Source organism: Aptenodytes forsteri, unplaced genomic scaffold (assembly GCF_000699145.1).
Source record: "Aptenodytes forsteri isolate BGI_AS27 unplaced genomic scaffold, ASM69914v1 Scaffold227, whole genome shotgun sequence".
NCBI lineage: Eukaryota > Metazoa > Chordata > Aves > Sphenisciformes > Spheniscidae > Aptenodytes > Aptenodytes forsteri.
In genome coordinates this window covers 832,611-860,320 of record NW_008795365.1, presented here as the reverse complement: position 1 = coordinate 860,320, position 27,710 = coordinate 832,611, and the positions used below count along the sequence as shown (strand labels likewise).

Sequence of the window (27,710 nt, the reverse complement as noted above, 5' to 3'; positions counted from 1 at the left end):
TGGAGGCACAGTTCTGCAACACACTCATCTTCCCCAAGTGCCACCACAACCAACAGGATGATTAGGTGCAATTTCACCAGCATAGGTGGTAGCAACTCTAGGGACTGTTGTGTTCACTGATAGGAAACAGAGGTCTTAACTATTTCCTAGGTATGTTAATTTTCAAGTATGCAAGGCTTTGGTCTAAAAAGCAAAGAAGAGGCAAGACACTTGTAAGACAAGGGACGGCAGGGCTGCGGAGGAGTATAGCGGTGAGCCTAAATTCAGGAGGAGGGAATACACCAGTGAAATGCAGCCCACTCTGAGCAGCAGGGAACCTGCTGGGAAACCTGCCACTCAGGTAAAATGTGTGATGTTAACATTGTGGTGATTTAACTGGTACTTTTCCGGGGCATGGATGAAATCATTTCATGTGTGAGGTAACAGTATTTTTGCACCTATTTGGTCATATGTGCACCTTCTCAAATGCTACCAGGACTATGCAATGGTCTTCACTAGCTGCTAGGATGCTTATAAGTCTTGTATGAATACAGTACAAAGTTAATTATGATAAAAGTAGTGATAAAGGAAAGAACAAGATCCCAGGAGTGTGATTCCTGAACAATGAGATACTTACCCATCCCAGGTTACAGCCAGCTAAAAAAGCTGGCCTTGTGACGTTCTGACCCAAACAGCTCTTACAGGCAGCCTTGGTGTTTACTAATTAGTGATGAGTCTTGCTAAGCAAATGAGAGCATAAAGCTCATGCTTTTAACTGGAAGCCATCTGTAACATGCTCTTCTGCGTCCCTCTGCCAAGGAGAACAACCGTGACTTCATGGGTTCGTGCTCTTGTCAAAGTGCTGGCAGAGCCCGCCTGCAGAACGATGCCTGGGACGCTGGCCAAGCGCAGGCAGCCCAGCTGAACTGAAGGAGTTCCTTCAGCATCCCCTAGAGCCTGGCCAACCTCATCTTTGGGGTTACTGAACTCAGAAGGCTGCCTTGGCTTTGGTTCCCTCCATAGCATCAATTACATGCCCACATATTATCCTGTGAAAACCCCACTCTGATGGGCTCAGTACAGCCTTTGCATTATTGCAGGTATTTTGAACTGAAGGAAAAAATACCAAGGTAGTACCTGTCTGCAGGCCACTGGGCGAGAAGACTTCACAACCAGATGTGCCTTGTCCGACATGCCACGCTGTCATTCATCACGCCCTGCCAGCTCTACCAGACTCAGCCATCGCTGAGAGCCTTTGGCAGGCGGAGATGCTATACTTCATTCAAATGTCACCGCTACCGATGTGGTTGGTTTGGGGCAGCTCCCAATGAGGTGCTGCGCTGCAGCTCGCTTCCAACTTGTTCAGCTAAAAGAAAAAAAGGCGAAACTTGTGGCTTGTCCTGGCCCTGCCCTACCCACAAAGCCCTCTGGCTTCCCCAGCCCACAGGGAGAGGGTGGAGACTCCCCAGGGTGACAGAGTGCGGGGAACCCAGCTCCCGGCTCGCCCCCATTTTGCAGCAGATGTGATGACACGGGTGGGACTGCCCTGCCCTGCAATCTGAGCGAGCCGTTGGGGCTGCATTCCTACACACCACACTCTTCTCTTCCCTGGCTCCTGCTTTCCTTCCACCGCCTCTGCCACCTCCTCAGCAGCCCTGAAGCGCTGACCCAGACCTGCTGGTGGTAAGTGAGTCGGTAGCAGCAGTTCAGCCCTTTTATTGAGATAGATTTAACTCGGTGTGGTGGCTTGCTTCCTCATCCATGAATTGCTTACTCTGCCATCGCTAAGGAATTAGATTCAGCAGCTGTTTTCCTCCAACAGCCAAGGAAAACACAGCGAAACACTTGCCTACCTTTTCCCAGCTTTTCAAGTTATTTTATTGAGAAATTTGGCAAGAAATTCATGAAAATACGTTTTATAAATGGGGAACGAAAGCTTCAAGGCTTCAAGTAAAACCAGTAAAAAGGTGAAAAGTTGTTAGAATATTTTGCAGGAACTACTATACTTGGAGTTTGCCCATGCATGTTAATGCACTGCAGATAACACACGTGCAAATGCCTGCACACAGAGCGCTGCTCACTCGGTCCCCAATTAACACACAGGGCTCTTTTCACAGAAGGTAGGTTACAAATCCCTAGTAAATCAGTTGGCAATTAACTTACAGATTGCCTGAATGGCATTATCCTTATTTACTCAAATGGTTTTAATTTCCTAAGCGTGTTCCTGAGAAAGAGAACTGTATGGTCCTGGGCTGGCAGTACTAGGCTCTACTGCCCTCTTTGCATGCCCACATCCATTCTCTGGCCAGTCTACACCCTGTAAACGCATGCGACTAAAGAGGAAAAAAAAAGGTATACTTACAACTTCCGTGAATTTATATATATCCAAAGTCTAAAATGCACATTTGTAGTACATACTGTACTGTTTCAGCTTGCAAGACTAAACTTTGTACCCATTAAAAATAAGAGAAGTAATAGCTCACTTAATTGTGGTTTCTCTGGCAGGTTCAAGTATTCAGAAAAAAGAAAACAGGCTATTTTTTTAAAGGGTTTGAGCCAGCTTCCTTTAGAAAACTGCTGAAAGCTGCTTGTGTCTCTAAAACTCTTCCTCCTTAAGTAATTTCAATGCTTTTTCTCTATAGAGATAAAAATACTTTGAATAACTGCCTGGATTTTAAAAAATCAATTAAAATGCACTTCTGAATTTTGCCATTCCAACTTTTACTACCACTCCTATAGTGTTGTTTTTTTCTATTTGAACTGCAAATCCCTCTGGTGCCAAAAGCTTTGCAGGAAGACTGGCAGGAATGAATGTTACTTAGCTTTTTATATAGACAATATATCTTAAGGCCTAGAAATAGGTTTACTGAAATTGCTTGAAAGACCCCAGGTATGGTATTGCTGTGGTTCAAGTAGGTTTAAGTCAATGGAACTTTGTAGTACATTTTGTTGTTGTTTTATGTTTTTGTTTAGTGTCGCTGTGTATGTAGGGAAAATGAGACTTTGTACTTTACAAGTCTCAGAAGAATACACAGGAAAGTGACCGTACTGAGAGTTTCATTTTCTGTGCATCGAAACAGTGGGCAAAGAGATTTCATGATAGTTTTTAAGAAAGTAGTTTCATTTTGCCAGTAATAAAAGGTTACATTTCAAGATCCAGTACTTTGCCTCCTGACGAAATTTTCTGAGACTATGTCTGAAGAAAAGGTTTTTCTATTAGGCTTGAACTGAAATTGATGCTGAAATCAGTGGCAATAAAAATATTTTATAAATATTCAGGAAAACAAATGAAATTTGTAAAAATTCCCAGAGAGTTCATAAATTTTATATTTAGCTGATGCAAAAATAATGTATTATACCCAGAGTTGATATGATGAGGATATGAAACACTTTATCATATTAACAAATATTTCTGAATACAGCAGGCAGTACCTATTATCATTGAATCTCCTGCTCATTTCTGATCTAAAGTAGGTATTTGTAAGCCATTGGCAATGAATTCTAGGAAACTTCATTTCAAGAATTTTAGTTTGCATAGAAATTGATTTGATTAACATTCATCATGGCTGTTTCTTTGTCCTGCACATGATCTGACTTAAAATGTTTCATGGCTGTATGTCACATTAAATGCAGTAAATAAAGGCCTAAAGCAACATTAAAAAAAAATCCATTCCTAAGAAGCAATTGCAAACAGTTGACAATTATATTAGCTGTAAAGGAGCATGCCTCTGTATTCCTATGGTGAAGTTTATTGCTAGATCAGAAATTGAAAGGTTGGTTTGTAAAATACCAAACTGTTTATCTTACTGCAAGTACTTACCCCACAGTGGAAAAAAAGGTCTCCAAAAAGAGAAAAGCAAATCAAAAGCCTAACTCTAGCACACAGGCATTATTTCTGCTGTTAGCACTTCATCTTCTCCCAGCGCACAGTTAGCTGAGATCCAAATCGCCACTCTTGAAGGTTTCCATGAGTCACCCAGGCAGATCCATGGCTGCCCCGATCTCGTGTTGGCGACAGTCCCACTTGCAGGGAGAAGCTGGGATATGGGACTTCCTAAGGCCCCTTCCCACCAGCATGTCCAGAACTCTGTCATTTTGTCATCCCAAGGAGGTGCTGTGACAGAGTCCTTGCAATGGCTACACTCCTTTGAGAAAAGAGACGGCTAACACAGATTTCACAGAGCAGCTGATAAATAACCATTCAAGTTTTAAGCGAATGAGTATTCTGCAATTTCTTTCTGCAATAAATTCTAGTAGCTCTGAAAGTGTAAAATGCTATTTTCAGTATTAACCTAACATCTGAAATAGAATTTTTTTACTTTGATAAATGGCATATGCCCACAAATACACCTTTCCCTGCAGGGGCAGCCATCAGGAGGAACAGCACACAGGCAAATCTGTGTCTTCCACCTACAGCATCCCACCCTGTCACTGCAAGTAGCACGAGCGCACTGTAGCCATGAAGGGCCAGAGGTCCAGCTAGACCTGAATCCAGCCTCTACTCATAGCTGCCAGTAACCAATGCCTTCACAAGGGACAGTATCAAAGAACACTGTTCTTCTCTGGCAGATTCGGGCAATCAGTGGGCTTGGGCCTTTCTGAACTGGACGTTTCCTGCCGACAGCTGTATTAAATAGCCATTGAGGGACTGTCTGCTATGGAAATGTCTAATCCTTCTCACAGCTGATTTATTTATCTAGCTTCTGCAATGTTCTTTGCAAAGATGTGTACAATCTAATCATAACTCAATTGGTAAATTAAATCTAACTTCGACGTACTGTCTGTTCTTAAGAACAACTCTGTGAAAGTAGTGTGATCCTGTATTTATGAAAATAGTTTCTGATCCTGTGCTTATTGTCTGCCCGTCAAGTTCAGTCTGGAAGATTAAATCTGTTTCATTCCTAAATTAAAAGTTTGTTTTCTAAAGAACATTTCTGAAATTTCAGTGCAAGTGCTGAGTTAGGTTTTTATGCTGGTCTTTGGAAAAAAAAACCACACCCAAATGAAACAAAGATATAACTATCCTGTTGATAACGCCTGAGGTCAGACTCTACCTCACTCTCCCCCATTTGCTCATAACATTGCATCAGTAATACTGAAACACTAAGATGAGAAAAAAATCTGATCAAGTAAAATACTGATCTAGATACCTTATAGATGCAGTGATATATCAAGGTCAGAGTCACACTGTCTTCTGAAGAATTCTGCACTCACATCATGCTGCTGGTTATCCAACAGTTCAAGGGATTTTGTAATGTCTATCTGTGGTGTTGACTCTGCAGTTGAGTGTTTAGTACCTTGTCTGACATACTAGCAAACATCTGCTCAGTGTATGGTGAGACTTTAAATGAAAAGTTCCCACTGTGGTTCTGAATGCACATCTCTACTTTACCAAAGCACCCTTTCAAATGGCAATGATTGCTGTCCAGCCAGATTAGCCCAGAAATTACTATATAAATAGCCTTATAAAATTAGCTGCCCTCCTGCAGGTAGGTAAGTCTTCTCTGGCACAAGTAGGGAAGAGTGTAGGCAGTTTAACAATAAAAGGCCTCCAGACTTTAAATGTTGCATATTCAATTGATGTTCAACTTACTCAAAATCCATTTTAGCTTAAATTAAAGCTAGTCCCATTGTAATTATATTGGGAACACAGTTTCTTTTCATTGTAGGAAAATTGGGCCATGATTACTGATCACTAGAACATTAAGACCTCATATTTTTGCCAGCACAGAAGACTGCAGTTTTGTCAGAAGAGGCAACCTTGGGCTAGATTTGGGATAGCATCGTTGGGAGACGATGAAGCAGCCTTTACATGCAGATAGGCCTGTTGCTGAAAGTAGGGCTTCCAGCGCTTTCACTGTGCTGATAGCCACAAAGGACGGTTCAGCCATCTGTCAAGAAACCTTAGCAAACCAACAAGATAAGGACTTGTTTTTTTATGTGACCATATGACTGTGTTAGATTAAAAGGCTTTTTTTGCGAGGCTCATTTTATTAACTGCTCTCAAATTCATTCAGCGTGTCTGAAACAGCCTCATAATTTGCCTTCTTCCTTGCTGCAAGCGGTATAACTATGCTAAGGTACGGGACTGATCATCCCAGAGCTCCTAGCTGCTCATCTCCCCTCCCAGTTCCCATGAACTACTGCATTACTAACATTTCCCCTGGTGACAACTAAAGTAATTAGACTCTGATGAGTCAACATGATAGATAAAGAGAGGCCAGATCATGCCTCCCAACTAAATGACCCTGTGCCACTTAGGAAGCACAAAGGGGACAAAGGTCTGCATGCACAAGGGACAGCCAGGGATGCCCCCACGGTGCAGGTGGATGGCTCACAGGCAGGAGCCTGGCTGACAAGGGAGGTGAAAGAACTTTAATTATTCCACACTACCTTCTAGTTTTTACATGGAAAGCAGATCCAAGGAAGATAATTACTTGGCAGCGGTGTCAGTTTCCATGTTCCTATACCCTTGGCAAAGTTATTTTGATTAAAAAAATAAACCAACAATTTTTAGATTTTGTTACCATTGCGCAGGAGCTCTAGAGGTAGGAGGAGTATCTTTACTTTCAAACTACCCCTTTAGAACAGCATCTAATGGGCAAACTCTAAGCACATTCAAAACTAGAAAGAAGTCTGACAAAGCGGATGGGCAGAAGGCCAGGTCCTTTTGGACCTCAATAATTTTGAGCCGATCTTTTGGTGAGTCACCTGTTGTACCTGTGGTTTCCAAAAAGCGTGCAGTTTATGTACAGACCTCTCTGCCAGGGACAGCCCTCCAGAAAAAGCATAATGTCATGCTAGTGCCCGCTGTGAGAGGTACCTACTTCCTCGTACCGGGAGAACAGATGCAGCTGGTGCCCATGGCCAGGTGCTGCCGCAGGGGGACTGCTGGGGGGGGGCTCTGTGAGAAAGGACCCGGGGTTGCCCCGTGCCAGACACAGCCACCTCCAGCTGGCAGCAGCAGACCTGCTGCTGGCCAAAGCCGAGCATATCAGCAATGCTGGTAGCACCTCTCTGAAAACCTATTTAAGAAAGAGTAAAAGACACTGTGCAGCAGCTGTGAGAGAGGAGTGAGAAAACGTGGGAGAAACAGCCCTCCAGACACCAAGGCCAGTGAAGAAGGAGGGGGAGGAGGTGCTCCAGGCATGGAGCAGAGATTCACCTGAGAGGGCAACTGGGTGGGCATCTGGCAGCCAGCCAAGGTCAACCCACCACAACAGACCATCAGGGTGGAGGGAGACTCTTCTATCTCCCTAACACTGCATGTGGTGTGAAGCAATGTGGCAGACCCAGCTGCCCATCAGCTCTGTGTCATCTCAAGGTCTGAGCTCACACGACCCAAACTTCCTATCTGAAAGAGAGACACCTAGATGGACATCTACAAGGCCCACAGTAGGTCCAGTGCCAAACACTGGACCCAACAGACACATCTTTTCTCTCCATACCTAATAAAATCTTCCCCCTTCATGTTTTTTCATTTATAGAGGAAAAATGGCAGAAGGCCAGCCACACCTAAGTATTCAGATGTCAGACTCGAATACAAATGGCATCCCCAGCAGAAAGCAGTCCTCTCCAGACTTAGCTGGCAGGGGAGGAAGCATACTAACTTTCCACAACATCTGCTACCATGTGAAGGTGAAGACTGGGTTCCTATGTTGTCAAAAAACAGCCAATAAAGAAGTTTTGAGACATGTCAAGTATGTATTTAAACATCTCTTTAGAATATGTGTATATTTTATTTCTGTCTGGAGAGTTGAGTCCACTCATGTCACTGAGCCACTAAGCACAATATACAGAATTTGATCAAGATTTAGAAAAATTATATGTATGTATGGTTGCTTTGTGTTTGCTTAAACTGTGCTTAAGCTTCCTGCTAGGCCCCAGTGGTCCTCAGTCATTGGAGCTGAGCCTGTACAACAGAGAGCTCATGCTGCTGGGCGCCATTTCCCCAGCCTTCCTGGCCGCTATCAGCACAGGGGCACATGAGCCAGCTGTGGTTGTTTTACACTACCTGGCAAGTCTCCCACTGTGCCGTGGTGTTTAACTGAGATACCAACAGCCTGTCCTCAATGTTTGCGTCTCCTTCCCTAAGGTGGCCTTTGGGAAGGTTAATTCTGGGGGGTTTAACTTAAAATGTTTAAGACAGTAATATAAACTAGGGTTAGGTTAACTTTGAAGAGATGTAAAGTTTTCTCTTTTTTTGTTTTTTGGGTTTTTTTTCCCAACATTGAGCACTACTGCACTAAAGGAATCACATCGTTATGGCCTTTGTTCAATAATCTATGCATAGAGTTTGCCCATTCACAGTTCAGTAGTTAAGCTAAGTGGCAAGTACTCATACAACATGCCATTCCAAGTCACCCATGACTTTCAGCTCCCTAACTCCAATTTCTGTCATAAATATTCACCCTTTTGTGTAGCTCTGTCTGTCCTGCTCTTTGCCCATGCAATTTCCACACCTCCTAAACATGAGCTCTTAAAATCTTTCCTACTCTCCTCAAGAGTTGTATGTTATGGTAACTCAGTTGACTGACATTGGTCATTTGCAATGATGTGAGCAGAAGGCCCCTCTTGTGGCTTATTGTAAAAGACCAACGTTTAACACACATTACGCTTTTCCCTTTTGGAAAATGCAACATTTGCATTTGTTTTGTTACATACTGGGTTTTTGTGTTAAAATCACATATAACATAACATAATGTATGTATAATGTGTATGCTTCTTAATCTGCGGAACCATAAATTTCCACAATAAGAAATTGAAGGAAAGAAATATGCATCAGGAAGAGCAAAACCAAGCCTCCTAGGTTGCATGTCATTAGACCCTAAGAACAGCTGTACTGGGCGAGACCCACAGCCAAGTAACTCAGATTGCTGATACCTGGATTGCTGATAACAACCAGTACCAGAGTGCAGTTCAAGATAAATCTTGTATCATAACATACATTGTATTGTGTTACAGACAGGCATTTGTATTTGCAGCGTGATTCTTGTGTACACCAAGGCTTGCTGAGCACAGATTTTAGGGGCTAGTCAGGAAAAATAGCAGCGATGCCTTCACGTGCTCCAGCAAAAAGATAAAAAAAAGGCAGCAGTATTTCCATATACTGTATCATTTCTATAGGGTCTTTTCCCCAAATACTTTAAAAACCTTTTCTATCTGGCCTTTGAGTTTCATGTGGCTTAAAATCAGATACAGAGAAACTATCAACTGCAGTTTCTGTAAGTACAGACAAATCCCTAGTATGTTCTGTCTACAGGGGCCATTATTGTCTCTGCTGAGAGAATAACACCTTTAGAACTGAATGTGGTTAAAGCAAGTGTGTGCTTCACTTCTAGAGATCCATGGGGGAAAAGCATGCATACAGGTTTTGCTAAATCTTACTCAAGTTTCTGTGTTGTCTTCATTATATGAAGATCAATTATTCTTGAATTAGGAATAAAAATTAAGGTGGAGTTTGACTGATCATAAATATTGTTTGTGATAAGGCAGCTTCATTAATTCCAAAATTAATGGGATGCAGAAGGTAGTTCTACAGATAATTTACACTAGCCTACCCGATGAAACAGTAAGAGAGATAAAAACACCCTTTCTATTTTGTAAAACCTGTCTGTTTTTTCTTACAGTGGCATCATGAGACCAGGACTGAATGCAATTTTGGGACCCACTGGCAGTGGTAAATCTTCGTAAGTGCCCTCTTTGCCCTACACAGAAATTACACTAAGGAGAAAATGAACCTGCACATATTTAGCAGTAATGGACAATACTTTCAGGGAAAGATTTTGTTTTCATTTAGGTCTCTGCAAATCTCACTGGTTTCTGAGAAATACCTGAATTCAAAAAAGACAATCAGCTTACATGACAAAGATGTAATTCAATTTTAGTCCACACTTTTCTGATACACGATCTTTACATCTCATTCTCCGTTAAGTTCATATTATTGAATGAATGGACACAAATGCACCATGAAATTGCACAGATCTCATTTCCTTAGGGAACCAGGGCAAAAGAAACTCAGCCCTTGAAAGTTGCAGGGTGGGGGGGTTCTAAATAGCAAATGTTTAACATGGGATGCTTTTATGTAGCTGTTCATTCCACGAACTGGGTTTGTGGTTCAGGGAGCTTACCTCCTGCACACTCATCTGACAAAGTAACCAACTTTTCTCCTAGTCTGCTCGACATTTTGGCTGCAAGGAAGGATCCCCATGGGCTTTCCGGTGACATTTTGATCAATGGAGCTCCTCAGCCTGCCAACTTTAAATGTACCTCTGGATATGTAGTACAGGTAAGTAATTTTTACCACTGTACGGATTTTATTATCCCCTTCTGACTGCAGTTTTAAGAAGTTGCTGCAGTGTTGCAAGTACCTTGTCTTGATCCAGGAATCAAGGCTGGTGCAGTAGCAACTCTCCACACATCCACCCTCGCTGGGAAAGAGACTCTGCTTTGTATTTGAGTCCCTTTCCTTAATGCTCTACAGTCAATGGGAGCAGACGCTTTGGATCCCTCCTTGTTCTCCATTTGGGGGAACAGCTGTAGGCTACCAATATGCATGGAGTATTTTCCAAGTATGATGCTTTCTGGTAATATACAGCTTGTACTTCTGCTTGCTCAGGGACAATGTCACTAAGTCCCATTCTGAGAAAACCTTTGTCCTGCCAGGGTGGGCTGGGGAGAAAGACGCGTGAAGGACAAAAGAAGGAAAACCGCATCCCTCTTAATTTCTTTCCCTTCCCCACTACCCGTGCTCAGTTTATCAACACCTGAAGAGGTGCATCTATGTAAACCCCTTATAAAAGTACAGTCAGCATGTTACAGAAAGGTAGTCTCTCAAAACACACGTAACTCTGAACTTCCTACATTTGACAGATTTCCTTTTGCAAGAGACAAGCAGCTAATATCTAAAAACCTACCCTAAACAGCCAATAAAGAAGTTTTGAGACATGTCAAGTATGTATTTAAACATCTCTTTAGAATATGTGTATATTTTATTTCTGTCTGGAGAGTTGAGTCCACTCATGTCACTGAGCCACTAAGCACAATATACAGAATTTGATCAAGATTTAGAAAAATTATATGTATGTATGGTTGCTTTGTGTTTGCTTAAACTGTGCTTAAGCTTCCTGCTAGGCCCCAGTGGTCCTCAGTCATTGGAGCTGAGCCTGTACAACAGAGAGCTCATGCTGCTGGGCGCCATTTCCCCAGCCTTCCTGGCCGCTATCAGCACAGGGGCACATGAGCCAGCTGTGGTTGTTTTACACTACCTGGCAAGTCTCCCACTGTGCCGTGGTGTTTAACTGAGATACCAACAGCCTGTCCTCAATGTTTGCGTCTCCTTCCCTAAGGTGGCCTTTGGGAAGGTTAATTCTGGGGGGTTTAACTTAAAATGTTTAAGACAGTAATATAAACTAGGGTTAGGTTAACTTTGAAGAGATGTAAAGTTTTCTCTTTTTTTGTTTTTTGGGTTTTTTTTCCCAACATTGAGCACTACTGCACTAAAGGAATCACATCGTTATGGCCTTTGTTCAATAATCTATGCATAGAGTTTGCCCATTCACAGTTCAGTAGTTAAGCTAAGTGGCAAGTACTCATACAACATGCCATTCCAAGTCACCCATGACTTTCAGCTCCCTAACTCCAATTTCTGTCATAAATATTCACCCTTTTGTGTAGCTCTGTCTGTCCTGCTCTTTGCCCATGCAATTTCCACACCTCCTAAACATGAGCTCTTAAAATCTTTCCTACTCTCCTCAAGAGTTGTATGTTATGGTAACTCAGTTGACTGACATTGGTCATTTGCAATGATGTGAGCAGAAGGCCCCTCTTGTGGCTTATTGTAAAAGACCAACGTTTAACACACATTACGCTTTTCCCTTTTGGAAAATGCAACATTTGCATTTGTTTTGTTACATACTGGGTTTTTGTGTTAAAATCACATATAACATAACATAATGTATGTATAATGTGTATGCTTCTTAATCTGCGGAACCATAAATTTCCACAATAAGAAATTGAAGGAAAGAAATATGCATCAGGAAGAGCAAAACCAAGCCTCCTAGGTTGCATGTCATTAGACCCTAAGAACAGCTGTACTGGGCGAGACCCACAGCCAAGTAACTCAGATTGCTGATACCTGGATTGCTGATAACAACCAGTACCAGAGTGCAGTTCAAGATAAATCTTGTATCATAACATACATTGTATTGTGTTACAGACAGGCATTTGTATTTGCAGCGTGATTCTTGTGTACACCAAGGCTTGCTGAGCACAGATTTTAGGGGCTAGTCAGGAAAAATAGCAGCGATGCCTTCACGTGCTCCAGCAAAAAGATAAAAAAAAGGCAGCAGTATTTCCATATACTGTATCATTTCTATAGGGTCTTTTCCCCAAATACTTTAAAAACCTTTTCTATCTGGCCTTTGAGTTTCATGTGGCTTAAAATCAGATACAGAGAAACTATCAACTGCAGTTTCTGTAAGTACAGACAAATCCCTAGTATGTTCTGTCTACAGGGGCCATTATTGTCTCTGCTGAGAGAATAACACCTTTAGAACTGAATGTGGTTAAAGCAAGTGTGTGCTTCACTTCTAGAGATCCATGGGGGAAAAGCATGCATACAGGTTTTGCTAAATCTTACTCAAGTTTCTGTGTTGTCTTCATTATATGAAGATCAATTATTCTTGAATTAGGAATAAAAATTAAGGTGGAGTTTGACTGATCATAAATATTGTTTGTGATAAGGCAGCTTCATTAATTCCAAAATTAATGGGATGCAGAAGGTAGTTCTACAGATAATTTACACTAGCCTACCCGATGAAACAGTAAGAGAGATAAAAACACCCTATCTATTTTGTAAAACCTGTCTGTTTTTTCTTACAGTGGCATCATGAGACCAGGACTGAATGCAATTTTGGGACCCACTGGCAGTGGTAAATCTTCGTAAGTGCCCTCTTTGCCCTACACAGAAATTACACTAAGGAGAAAATGAACCTGCACATATTTAGCAGTAATGGACAATACTTTCAGGGAAAGATTTTGTTTTCATTTAGGTCTCTGCAAATCTCACTGGTTTCTGAGAAATACCTGAATTCAAAAAAGACAATCAGCTTACATGACAAAGATGTAATTCAATTTTAGTCCACACTTTTCTGATACACGATCTTTACATCTCATTCTCCGTTAAGTTCATATTATTGAATGAATGGACACAAATGCACCATGAAATTGCACAGATCTCATTTCCTTAGGGAACCAGGGCAAAAGAAACTCAGCCCTTGAAAGTTGCAGGGTGGGGGGGTTCTAAATAGCAAATGTTTAACATGGGATGCTTTTATGTAGCTGTTCATTCCACGAACTGGGTTTGTGGTTCAGAGAGCTTACCTCCTGCACACTCATCTGACAAAGTAACCAACTTTTCTCCTAGTCTGCTCGACATTTTGGCTGCAAGGAAGGATCCCCATGGGCTTTCCGGTGACATTTTGATCAATGGAGCTCCTCAGCCTGCCAACTTTAAATGTACCTCTGGATATGTAGTACAGGTAAGTAATTTTTACCACTGTACGGATTTTATTATCCCCTTCTGACTGCAGTTTTAAGAAGTTGCTGCAGTGTTGCAAGTACCTTGTCTTGATCCAGGAATCAAGGCTGGTGCAGTAGCAACTCTCCACACATCCACCCTCGCTGGGAAAGAGACTCTGCTTTGTATTTGAGTCCCTTTCCTTAATGCTCTACAGTCAATGGGAGCAGACGCTTTGGATCCCTCCTTGTTCTCCATTTGGGGGAACAGCTGTAGGCTACCAATATGCATGGAGTATTTTCCAAGTATGATGCTTTCTGGTAATATACAGCTTGTACTTCTGCTTGCTCAGGGACAATGTCACTAAGTCCCATTCTGAGAAAACCTTTGTCCTGCCAGGGTGGGCTGGGGAGAAAGACGCGTGAAGGACAAAAGAAGGAAAACCGCATCCCTCTTAATTTCTTTCCCTTCCCCACTACCCGTGCTCAGTTTATCAACACCTGAAGAGGTGCATCTATGTAAACCCCTTATAAAAGTACAGTCAGCATGTTACAGAAAGGTAGTCTCTCAAAACACACGTAACTCTGAACTTCCTACATTTGACAGATTTCCTTTTGCAAGAGACAAGCAGCTAATATCTAAAAAACCTACCCTCCTTCCTCCTTTGCTGAAACAAGCTCAGAAGAACTTCACCCTACCCCACATGGACCCAACCTCTCTTTTCCTTCCTTCTTTTCTCCCTGCTCTTACCTGTGGTGGGCTGAGGCTGCATTAACAAACGCACAGTGATAGTGACCTGAGCTGTAGCTGCTCCTTAGGTCCCTTTAGCCCTTCAGTATCTCATTCAACATCTCCAAAAAACTGAGTAAGGTAAGAATACATGAGGGATAGTTTTGAATAAGTTGCTATTTATGCATTTTGATATCATGCATGATGGAGGATGTTCCTATATTGCGTTGCTTTATGAGTAAAGGCAAATATAATTACGTGCATGAAGTCAACTCTCTGCTGTGACACAGGCATTAAAGATGCACCTTACCACATGTTCTGGCAGTTGCTACTGTCCCTCTGCATACAAGGACAACATAAAACACAGGTAGCTGCAGTTCTCAGAGGAAAAAATAGAAATTGCTAAGTGACCACCAAGTAGCTACGTTTTTGTGTTTTGTTTTTTTTTTAATGAAGGATGATGTGGTGATGGGAACCCTGACTGTAAGAGAAAATTTGAAGTTCTCAGCAGCACTCCGTCTGCCAAAGTCAGTGAAGGAACAGGAAAAAAATGAACGAGTGAATCAGATCATCAAGGAACTGGGTTTGAGCAAAGTGGCAGATTCCAAGGTAAGGCATGTAAATATGGTGCTTAAATAGTGAACAAATATTGTGATTTATTTAATTAACCAAATGGCTCAGCATGGCAGATTAAAAGAAAGTAAAACCAAACATTACTTCAGTAATACAATAATTATTAACATTTCTGTATGGCGATCTGTACAGACTCCATGCTGATACTGCCATATGCTATTACATTGCGGGGAAGGGGAAAGATAGCCTGTGGTTGGAGAAAAACAGAACACCTCAAGTAATAGTAACGTTAAGAAACAGCCTATGTGTGAGGTAACATCTACATCTGTACCTGAGAGTAGGGTCAAAATTTCTTACAACTCTTCCCAAATGCTGCCATGTCGGTAGGATGCTGTTCACTCAAGTATTTGTTATCAGGCCAAATGAGACAAGTTTCTTGTTTTGTGGCAGGTTGGCACCCAGTTCACCCGCGGGGTGTCTGGAGGAGAGCGGAAAAGGACCAATATTGGGATGGAGCTCATCACGGATCCTGCCATCTTGTTTTTGGATGAGCCAACTACGGGACTCGATGCCAGCACTGCTAACGCTGTCCTACTGCTAATGAAAAGGTGATGGCCTTGGAAACAGCTTCCTGTTTTCACCACTCAACTCTGCTACATTTCAGTTATATTTGACTTAAATTACAGTTAGAATGAGCAAACAGGGAAATCAGACATGTAATTGTTTACCAGCGAGCCAAGGCTGCAAAGGGGGTAGGAAAAAGGCTGTATGAATTCTCTCACTCCAAAGCAGCTGCTCACAGCAGTACACAAAGCGCCTTGCAAAGCATGTGCATGCCGGGACTGCAGTTTGTCTGTGATAGCTGTCACGGACAGCTTCATTTATTTTCATGTCTGCCTGGGCCAGAAAAGTGACAAAAACGCCTGTTGTACAGTCTGGTAAGGTGATCGATTTTAACAGGGACGGTTGTTGGAACACAGCTAACTGTTGCCCTATCACAAAATCTCAGGCCTATCTTTGGGAAAACAAGCACAACACACTCTCTATTTGCAAATTTTATATCATTTTGCATTTACTACAAGCAAAGAGGACTCAAACGCGTCTCTCTAGAGCTTTCTGTTTGCATCAAAATCTTCCCAGGACCTTCCCCTCCAACAACATTCTCAGCGAGAGGAAACTTTCTTTTCTCACACAGACACTACAAATATGACCGAAATATTTTCTTTTTCCTTTCCCCTCCCCTCTCTGGCACACCAGAGGTAAGTTAATCAAACTTAACCAAAGCTTAACTGAACTTGCAAATTCTCTTATCTAAATGCTGAATCGACTTGCAAAGCTAACATCTGTCATTCTTCACATTCAGGATGGCAAAACAAGGAAAAACAATAATCTTCTCCATCCACCAGCCTCGGTACTCCATATTCCGACTGTTTGACAACCTGACGCTGCTGGCTGCGGGGAGAGTGCTGTACCACGGGCCCGCTCAGCACGCCATCGAGTACTTCCAATCTATTGGTGAGCACAACTCACAGCGGGGCCAACTGCAGCAACATCTTTAGTTTGCACTAACTTGAATAAAATGCCAATAACGCTTGATCAGAATTGGATATAGTCTGTATTAGCAAGCCCGGGATTTTAACAGGCTAAGCATTTCTCTCAGTGTTTCACCTCTTGACCCATATGTGGGTTTGGATAATAGGGCTGACCTCTAATCAACTGTTCCTGGGCGCATCTTAATTAGACAAAGCCCAGGCTAGGGTTGAGAAGGGCACATTGCCAGCTGTCACCTTGCTTTCACTGATAGAGCTGTCCGGCAGTGCTGTTTGTCTCTTGGGTAAGCACGGACCTTTTGAAGCCTGCAATGCTTACGGTGCAGGCTGCTCAACAGGCACAATGGTGTGGCTGTGTTCATGACGGCCATGCATAGCCTTCTGCCAGTCTCACAACCACCACTTAGGGCTTGTAATGCTGTCACCGCAGGCTATGAGTGTGAGCCATACAACAACCCTGCCGACTTTTTCCTGGATGTCATTAATGGAGACTCCACTGCAGTGGCAATGAGCAAGACCAATGAAACTAACACAGGTATGAAAACCAGAGCTGAGTGAAATTGTAACAACATGTATTTTGCCAGAAGGTGTCCAGCAAAACACAGAAGAATCACTTACAGGTGTCAAACAACCGATAACCGTGTTGTACAAGCATACGGCTATTTGTATGCATGAGAATATTACGTACTGCTGATCCATGTTGCTTTAAAGGAAAAAAAAAACCCCACACCGTTCCTAAATCCTTTTTGTTATACATGGAAAATAATTAGCATAACCTGAAATAAGTACCAAATTCACATACAGCCCTACTATATAAAATATTCCTGTCTATGCAAGAATAGTTTGCCTCTCATAAATAGGTATTTAGTAATTTATCATTGCTATCCATTTCTTCATAAACTGACCTGTATACTTTAGTGTCACACTCAAATTACGAGTTGTTAAAGGTGAAAGAATATTTTCCTGTGTTGAAGTTATAATGTCTGGGAATAAAAGAAACTGTTTTGTTACCTCTCAACACAGAGAAAGAGCTTTCATCTTTGAGGCAAACCAACTGAAGTCCTGCAGAAGCAGAGACCATAAATCAGAACAATTGTTCCAGTTAGGGACATAATTTGATGCAGTTATACTTTGTATTTTTTATCTAATGGAATGGTTTATCTGTTATGAAATTACTGTTTTCCTTCCTCTGAGTAGGCTGGGAAGAGGGTGTACAGATAGGGGACCAGTGTTCTCCTGTTGCTTCCCTGAAGTTGTGGTAAGGCAGAAATTATCCCAAAACTAACAAATCAAATCTCACCTACATTCAGTAGCATGCTTTTTCATCCTGTCTGTTGCCACTCATTAATAGCACACTCTCTTTTCACATGAATGAAAAGGGAAATGAAATGATGAATATGCTATGTGCCCAAACACAAAACATTGTTGTTTTGTTGGGGAGGTTTAGATTGGACATGAGGAAAAATTTCTTTACTGAAAGAGTGGTTAAACATTGGAACAGGCTGCCCAGGGAAGTGGCTGAGTCACCATCCCTGGAGGTATTCAAAAGACGTGTAGATGAGGCGCTTAGGGACATGGTTTAGTGGGCATGGTGGTGTTGGGTTGACGGTTGGACTCGATGATCTTAGAGGTCTTTTCCAACCTTAATGATTCTATGATTCTATGATTCTTAGTCATATGATTTAGTTTTAGGTAGTCCTGCGAGGAGCAGGGAGTTGGACTTGATGATCCTTATGGGTCCCTTCCAACTCAAGATATTCTATGATACTATTCTATGATACTGTGATATCTTTACCAAAGAAGCAACCAGCATTTTACAAAAATGCTGACTGTGTTCAGGGTGTGACTAATATTATAGCTGGCAACACACGTTGTTATTTGTCATTGGAGAAGCACACACTGGACTACAGTTGAGAAAAAAAGGAGCTCCAGCTGAAATTTCTTTATGACAGACTCAAAAGTCTGACTGAAGTAGACACATGCAGGATTACCTGGATCTAAAGGTCTGGGAGGTCTAGGATAATCTCATCAGATCTGCGAAACAGATCACTTACAGAAACCTGGGGGGGGGGGGGGATCACTTTTTGATTAAAAGTCAGATTGCTGCCAGTTTGCAACTTCATTGGCAGACACGGGTTTACCTAGTCAGTCTGCTGTGAAGCTGCTGCCTGTGGGACAGGTTGCACAGACACACACAGAGGTTTGGTCTTACTTATACCAACTCTTCTGAATTGCATGCCATGAGACCGAGTGCAATGAATCACTGGAACTAAATGTGCATATTAATTCTTCTGGTTCGTTAGGAACTCTCCCACCCCAGCATAACTCTCCTGGCTGAACTCCTAAACACTCTTCCCATCCCTTACAGAAACGGTCGTATTTCCTTTTAATCTTTTCAGCAGAGAGCACCGAAGAATGCACTGAATATGATAAAACCTTGGCTGAGAAGTTAGCAGAAAAATACTCCAACTCTACCTACTACCAAGAAACAAAAGCAGTATTAGAAAATATTTCTTTGGGAAATAAAAAGAAAACAAAAGCAGTTTTCCGACAAATCACGTATGCCAACTCCTTCCTTCATCAGCTGAAATGGGTGTCCAAGCGCACATTTAAAAATCTGGTAGGAAACCCTCAAGCTTCTGTAGCTCAGGTAATGCTATTTGTATCTATCCTTTTGTGGTATACGTTGAATTTATTCCACTCCTGTATTAGATAAGTCATTGGGATGGTTTTGCCTCTTGATATTTTGACTGCAGTAAGCATCTGAAAAAAGAGTGTTCAAGGTCTGGAAATCTGATTCACTAGAAGGTGTCCTGAATGCTCCCAAATAAGCAGCATAAGGGACTGTCAGTAATTAATTTTGGACTACTCAAAGACTTTGGGAGGCGAGATCTTTTCCAGCAGGGTATTCTGTTGCTCCCGGTCAGGAGCAGATTATCTCCCAAGTAGTTTCACACATTTGCTCCAGAACATTCTTCCACTCTAATTGTCCAGGCTTGGCACTGTGGGGTTTGGCCTCAAATCTTCTCCCCTGCCAGGAAAAGTTAAAAGACTGCACTTGCATACTTAATTAAACTTCAGCACACAATGAAGTGCTGGCAGTTGGCTCAAGTGTAAAAATATTTTCACAGTCTCGTAATGTGCGTGTTGTTTGGTCAATTGACTGTTCATAATGGTGATGACGTCTTCTGAAGAAGATATGATGAAGACCACAATAGGGTCTAACACCTGCCATGGAAGATGAGCATGTTCTACATGACTGGCCCTGTTAGTGCTGCTTTTTCAGAAGAATCAACACCAAAAGTATTGATTTCTTCAAAGCTGCACATTGCCTTCAAAAATAAAGAATGCCTGGCTGACCTCTGCAGAATGACTAATCCTCAGGAATCCCCTAATTCATGAGCCAAACTCTGCAGTCCCAGCACCAGCAAAACTCCCACTGCAATTCTCAGCAATTCTAGAGGACCCAATAGAAAAATTGTTCCCGAGCCAGGGGTATAAATTATCTTCATCATGGTTTATATAATGAGTGAAGAAACAGCCAGTGTGGAGGGGAAATGAGTCCAGAATCCCCGAGGTTAAAAGGCTTTGAGCATGTGTGTGTGTCTGTATGTTGATACTATGGAGATCCTTAATAATTGCTTTGTAAAAGCTTGACCTTGTGACAAGAATTAGACTCTCAAGGATCTCGTAATACCCCAAGGTTAATGGTCCTGACTTGTTTCTCACAATCTTTTCTATCTCCCCACCCTCATTAGGGATGGATTTTACAAGCATTCTTTTAGGGGGTGCATGGTTCATTAAGCCTTTTTTCATTAATCTGCTCCAAATTGGTCTTGATATGATCCCTGCTTTCCACTGCAATTGGCTTAGGAGCTGAATTATCCCTGACATTTGCTCCTTTCGGCAGGATCTTAGCAATAGGGTACCATGGATCAAGGGGTTTATAGTGTTAAGACTCATGCATTGCTCCCACTTAAAAATGACAGAACTGCCTGATACCATCAGTTTTGCTGAGATTTTTGTCATTTGCATTTAGCATTAAAAAAGTGTGATGTACACACTTCAGTCTTTTAAATTATATCTTTGAGGCAGCTGGTATCTTTGCTATTTAAATTGTGTTACAGACTGCAAATATCACTACACCTATAGCCCGATCATAGTATCTTGCTCATGTTAAAAACAATCCCGTGAATAAGATGTGTGATAGAGCCCAGCAATTACACACTGTGGAGCATGAAAATAAACTGTCATCCCCAACCCGGCAATCAGGAAAGGCTGCTTTCGGTTACTGGTTGCCAAGCTCAAAGTAGCATTGAGATGGCTCCAGAGAAACCCCCGCAGAAGAACTGCACTGAAGAGCTGTGGTCAGCCCTAGAGCTGAAGTTACCCTTGTCACTGACAGCAGATGGGGAGTCACCGACTGTCCCAAGGAGGATGAATGGTGGAGAGTATTCGTAGGGAGAGAGGAGTGATGTTGCAATACATCACCAATTAACTTAATCACGACATCCAAGAATGGCTGAAACAGTGGGGGGGGAAAGGAGCTTGACTGAGGTTCACATGATGCTGGGGTTCCTCTGGGGAAAAACATTATTCCCTCTTTCTAACCTGCCACACCAAGCCCCTGCTACTGTCCTCCTCCCATCACTGGTGCTAGCACCCTCCCAGCACTCCCAGAGCAGTTCCCTCAGGCCATAGATCTGGCCCAGCACGAGGTCAAGGAAAAGCTGTGATACTGCTGCAGGTATGTGCCTCCTGCTGGCGCCACCACAGAAGAGTGAGAAGCAGCTGAAGCTCCCGTACTGTCCCTCCTTTCTAGCCGTCCCAGTGCCTTGCCCGCATGAGCGAGCAGTGTCTGGCCGCCGCCGAGGGCAGGTGGCAATGGGGAGCTGCTGTGTCTCACAGACACCTCTCGAAGGATACCGTGGTGCAAGACTCAAAGTACTGCTGTGCTGCAGGTTGCTAACCGCCCCATAGACTCCCTTCCCAGCTTGGATAGCTCTTCTCCTTTCCGAAAACACTTCATGTCAATCTACACTCACCCGTTACATATTTCAAAAAAATTACTGAAGCTTTGAAAGCAATGAGAATAATACTTTTCCTCTTCTTTTCTTTTTTATATTTAGCTGTGTGTTACGGCTTTCCTGGGACTGGTTGTAGGTGCCATTTTCTTTGGACTTAAAGAGGACTCCACTGGACTACAGAACAGGTTAGCCAGTTTAGGTAATGGATATCCAAAAATTTGATAAAGCTCTCTCATCGTTGCAATAGAATAACGAACAGCTTGGAGGCTGAGAAGGAACCTGCAAGCTCTTTATGAAATATATCTACCTCTTTAAAGCAAATGCTTCCCTTCACATCAGTAGGTAAGGCCAAGCCTATGTTAGTGTCTTCGAAGTGAGCAAGTTCTGAGAGGGGGATGCAGTTCTGCCCTGCCATGCTGTAACCTGGACAAGCAGTCCAAATGAAGCGAGTAACGCTACTTCTGTAGAATGACATTTTTCAGTGCCAGTCAGGTTGCTGAAAATGCTGAACAGCAGACATCATATTAAAAAGGCTTAATTCAGCATGGCAGCATTTTAACTTATTTTCTGCAAAGGTTTCCCCAAGATAACAAGATTAAAGATTAAAATACACAGACTTGGCTACATAAACCTGGGTAACTAAAGCTGTGATCTTGCAACTGCTTCTATATACACACTTGAGTTTACCAGCAATAAGTCAGAAGGTGCATCTAAAGCTAGATTTTAAAAATATTCTGGTCTATGTATCATTTTGACAGCTGTATGTACATGACTTGACAAATGGGTTTGCAACTAAGAAAGCTCTGGTTTCTTAGTCTTGAAACACTTCACAGCATTTACTTAAAGATGGCTCAGTTTTAAATTGGATATGAAAGTGTGAAAGCAAAGCCTTAAATTTTAGTGGAAAAGGTGAAAACAACTTCTCACATTGCTTATTCAGTTCCTCACAGTTTGCATCAGACAAATGCCTCACAGACTGAGAATTTTTAATGTGTCAGGAAATTCCATAAAAAAAAAAAAAGGGAAATCAGTTCATTTTCTATCCCTTGACTGCATCAGAGAACATACTATCCTCGCATGCAAGTAACAAATACTGCCTGTACCACCCGTCTACTTCAGGCTTGTTAAAGACTTGTAGCCAAGCCTCTTCCTGTGGAATTCAGCATGGGAGGTCAAATACTGCCGAGCTCCAGGCACTACGGTTGGATTTACGTATGCTGTAGTGGAAACACTACATTTACATGACATTTTTAATAACAGCTTGCTGTTTTGCTTTTTGCAGAGTGGGTGCAATGTTCTTTCTGACCACCAACCAGTGTTTCAGCAGCGTCTCAGCTATTGAACTCTTTATTGTGGAAAAAAAGACATTTACGTAAGTAAAACATACAAAAAAGTTATCAGGGACTACTGTTAGAGAGTTTGTTTTTTTTCCCTGTTGTAGCTAATTGTCATTTAAGTACACCTAGTGCAGAGTTTTCAAATTATTTCACTGTTAGTGCTCATTGCAAATGTACTCTTTTAGCCTGTTAGTGAGTTGTCTGCAAATCCCCAAAACGGTAGCTATGATTGCAAATGGCTCAGTTTAAAATTATTAACATATGTAGGAAAAAAACCCTGAATACTCAATTTAGGTATTGATAAATAAGTTTGTGACTTGCTAGTGAGGACAGTAAATATTATCTAACTGGATTCTTTAAAGCTATGCAAATTACACTGTACAGAAAAGGAAAATTATTTAAGCTTTACCCTTTCTGTTTTGATGACACGACACATATATTTACCAAAAATTATGTGCACAAGTATCCATATTCATTTGCATATGAAAATGCCACCATTACTATAGTGTGTGGACATTTGCATTACAGCCTAACCATGAAAGAACTCCTTTTTTCCAGTTTGAGCTAGAATTCATTTGTCTCCAGGTAAGAATAATCTTACTGGTTTTTAGTGGTTAAATTTGTAGTATGCTGTATTTATCTCTGTGTTCCAGACATGAATATATCAGTGGGTACTACAGAACATCTGCATATTTCATCTCAAAGCTAATGGCTGATTTAATACCCATGAGGACTATACCAAGCATCATCTTCACCTGTATAATTTACTTCATGTTAGGCAAGTATGGTCTCCTACAGTCCCATTACAACCCCCTCAATAAAGGGGGCACAAATCAACAAGGCACTCGCGTTTAATGTATGTGCATGTATACATGTATATTTATATAGGCTAAACCACTACATCGGCATGGCAGTGGTTACTGTGCTTGCTTTTAGCATACCATGCTGTTTACAGAAAAGACACACTTTCAAAGATTTAAGCATTCATGTCAGAATCTGTGACATGTCTCATCTCCACTGTCCCTAGAAGGAAGTGTGCCATAACCATTACTACATAGGTTTGGTTTATTCCTTTTCATTTATGGCTATCTTAGCTTCCAGTGACTTTTACAAGATACCTTTTCCGTCCTTGCAAGAACACCTATCAAAGAAAAAGTTTTAAGAACTTAATATTGTGTGAATTAATATCAGCTTGTTCTCTTTGGTGAAATGCCATCTGGTTAGTGAGCAGACTTTGAAAATTGCTGGCACCAACTTTTGCAACCCTAGAAGACCTTCAAATGTCATCCTCAAAATATGTCCCAAGCAGGCCATTTTCTTAGAGTAAGGTTTCAGATCACGACATCCTTTTGGGATGTCCCAAAAGCTTGAAAGTGCAAGCAAAATTTAAAAATAATCACGGTTCGCTTTGGTCTGAGTTTTTTTCCCCAAGGAATAGGAAACAAGGCCGCATCAGCAAGTGGCTCTCAGACTGCGAAACTGGAGATAGACCTTGCTACCAAATCCATAGCCACCCAAAGGCCACTAGGTCCATTAGGAGAGCTCTGATGGAAACAGGTGAAATGCTGTACAACTGCTGCTCATGGAAGTGCACTAGAAACTTCTCCTTTGATAAACAACTTGAAGCCACAGTGAAGCCTTCACCTTGGACTGTGTGGAGTACAGTACTGTAACTTCTACCCATTCTGCTATCTCCAGTGTTACTGCAGTTACCAGCATACTACTTATTCATCTTGTCCTCCGTTGACAGGGCATACACATATGGACTGTCACAAGCCCCACCGCAGTCTTGGGTCTCAGTGATGTAGCCTATGCTGTCAGACAAAATGTATTCTGTAGGCAGGATACACTACATAAGTCAGGATAGTGTTCAGGTTATGGCAGAGCTTTTGGCAGGATCATACTGAAACCCTTCTTGTTCTGATCTTTAAGGTTTGAAACCAACAGTAGAAGCCTTCTTTACAATGATGTTTACCCTTATGATGGTGTCCTACACAGCCACTTCTATGGCACTAGCCATTGCAGCAGGACAGAGTGTGGTCGCTGTAGCAAACCTGCTCATGACTATCACATTTGTTTTTATGATTGTGAGTAGCATTATTCAGTTTTCTAGACTGCATCCTGAAATCCTAGAAATGCCGAAATCTAGAAATCCTACCAGCACAGAGTTCAGCTGAATTCTGCAAAAAGACTGCGGGGTTGAGCGTGTCAAATATTCTGATTTGTCTGATTTGAATATTCTGATACTGTGGGGTCGAATATTCTGATTTGTCCTTTTAACTAACAAGAACCAGGGGGCTGGGGGGCCGGGTGTGAGCAGGAGGTAGCGTGGTTCCTCTGCCCTCTTCTCTATGGCTCTGGCAGCCAGCGTACTGCCTGGAAAGTAGAAAAGCGGCCTAGAGCTGCATTTCATTCACTCTCCTTTAGCTTTGCCAAAGACAAATTTGGCTGGCTGAGGACATGACCCACAGCCTCCTGCTCTCTGAGACCACTACCGTAGTTGCCCTCCTCAGCTGCAGAGCCAACCATCAGGCATGTTAGAACCAGACAACACACAAACAGCTACATTTAGAAGACAGGCACCATAAACAATGAGGCAGTGCTGAACCAACAGCCAAAAACCACGTTGCCTCAGACTCAGGGCACACAAGCAAAACCGAGTGCACACGTCCAGCAGCTCCACACACCCGAGTAACAGCAGACAGTTCATGTGAACCCATGTGGGACCCACAGATGGGAAGCATCCGGGTTTAATGCACGGGTGAAAGCATTCCCCATTACTCATTTCAGGAGAAGGACCACATGGGGTTATGGCCCAAAGCTGGGTAACAGAAACGATTCCTTCCCTCTCCCGTTCTTCCACTAGAAGAGTTTCTTCCTCTAGAAATGCCTTCCCACTTGTTCTTAATCTGAAGCAGCAGAGTCAAGAGCTAGAGAAGAACACGTGGTAACAGCACGTAATTTGTAATTTGTTTTGTTGTTGTTTTTGTTGGGGCTTTTTTGTAGATTTTCTCTGGGTTGCTGGTCAATCTCACAAGCATCATGTCCTGGCTCTCCTGGCTCAAATACTTTAGCATCCCTCGATACGGAATGACAGTAAGTGCTGTATTTTCCTGTGTACAGACTTGGAAAAGATTTGCTAGAAAGGAATGTCTTCACTCATGATAAAGAAAACTCCAAACTTTATGGGCTAACGAGCAAAAGGTAAGCTAATTAAATACTGCAACCTCAGAATGTAGTGCAGCATCTTGAAACAAGAAAGGCTTCTCATCAACCAGCACCCACTGCTGTTTAGAAGAGCTCATTTCTGCAACTTGGAAACACCTCATATGAGAGACACTAAACAACTACATCCAACGGAATGCAGTTGGACAAAAACGATACAGAGTAAAGAACAATGTTACCCCTAACAAACAATTCTTCACTTTTACATCAATCAAACAAAAACTTGTCAAGCTAAAACTTTTCTCCTAATTTTTGATAATTTAAGCCAGGGTGATGTTTCGCAGGGAAATTTGGGCTTTAATATGCCTGTGCAGAAATAGTCTAGCCTGGGGGAGGTGTTAAAGGCTGGTGACACGCGGGCATTACAGGGTGTGGACTGCATACATTCCTCTCTTAAAAGAAAAAGAACCGTGCTGCTTGGTTAAAAAATGGGGATTTGGCCAACATAATAAATAGTGATACCATCACGTTTTTAGAACAGATTTGAATTATATCTCATCTTGTTAATGTATTATTCCTTTACCTACTAATTTCTGTTGTCATCATTTCTTTTATTTTAAAAGGCTTTACAAATCAATGAATTGACTGGTCTGAACTTTTGCAGCAGCAGCAACATCACAAATTTAATCAGCAACAGTATCTATCGACAGATAAGCCAGCCGTAAGTATTTTGGTACATTAAAATGAATTCCACCACCAGTAACTTACAAAGTCCTAGACCATTAGTCTGCTTGAGATACTCACTGATGACCAGCAGAATCTGTGAGTTTTTATATGGAAAATGAAGTTTTGACTGGGTTTTTGCATTCTGTCTGCAAAGAACATTTTCCTTATTGTCATATTTAGTATTTGTAACACTAGAAATATCTGGCATGATGCTTCTCACTTTTCTTTAAGCTGCGTTTACTGAAACACATACACACATACTACAATTATACAGCTTCACAAAATCCATTTCAGCTTCCTCCAGGAAACTGATTGTAGCTACGAGAAAAACAAATTTACAAATAGAAAATAAAATAGTAACACATAGCTGGCGTTTGCCTGGCCTACTGTAGACAGGAAATCACACTACAACTTCCAGGGGTCTTCCTAAATGCTTCAAACCGACTAAGTTTATAAATGTGTGTGTATTTATCCGTAGGTGGTGTACCGGAGATGAGTATCTGAAAAATCAAGGCATTGATGTGAGTAGCTGGGGCCTGTGGCAGAACCACCTGGCTCTTGCCTGCATGACAGTAATATTCCTTATCATTGCATACCTGAAACTGCACTTCATGAAGAAGTTCTCTTAAAACCAGAATGAAAAATGCAATTCCCAATGTTCAGTAGTTCGATAAACTGACTGTGCAACTGACTTGATTCTTTGAGACCTTCCTTTGTACGTTTGTTTATGATTACACAAGTCAACAATGTGAATGCCATCCTTGTATATTAAATACTTAGTATTAATGTACTTTGCTGAAATGTCTAGCATGCCTCAGTTCCCTTTGCCATAAAAAGTACACAACTATTCATTTCTTCAAGAGACTATTCAGTCTTTCTGCATGTTCTAGCTATGAATTTGTTAAACAATGAAACTAGTATTTAATGGCTTAACCTGGAAAAAAAAATGGTTCCATACTTTAATTAGCACCTACATTCACTGGCAAGTAATTCAGTCCAAAGTGATGTGTATCAGGACACCAATGCAGTCCCAACTGCTAATGTGGTCACAGTCCACATGAGACAGCGACAAAACCATCCTCTCCATCCCAGTGCACGTCTCATG

The 27,710-nt window shown here is 41.9% G+C and overlaps 1 protein-coding gene across 1 annotated transcript; it reads left to right on the top strand.

Moving 5' to 3' along the window:
* The first annotated feature begins 1,449 nt into the window (after positions 1 to 1,449).
* Positions 1,450 to 27,710, top strand: ABCG2 (ATP binding cassette subfamily G member 2 (Junior blood group)). The gene is made up of 16 exons (XM_019472333.1): positions 1,450 to 1,662; positions 7,467 to 7,679; positions 9,609 to 9,668; positions 10,153 to 10,267; positions 14,684 to 14,836; positions 15,251 to 15,408; positions 16,164 to 16,315; positions 16,781 to 16,885; positions 18,750 to 19,000; positions 21,480 to 21,562; positions 22,660 to 22,749; positions 23,368 to 23,492; positions 24,647 to 24,801; positions 25,721 to 25,810; positions 26,503 to 26,600; positions 27,084 to 27,710. Exons 2-16 carry the CDS (start codon positions 7,474 to 7,476, stop codon positions 27,232 to 27,234), a joined length of 1,992 nt encoding a protein of 663 aa, XP_019327878.1. The 5' UTR covers positions 1,450 to 1,662; positions 7,467 to 7,473; the 3' UTR covers positions 27,235 to 27,710.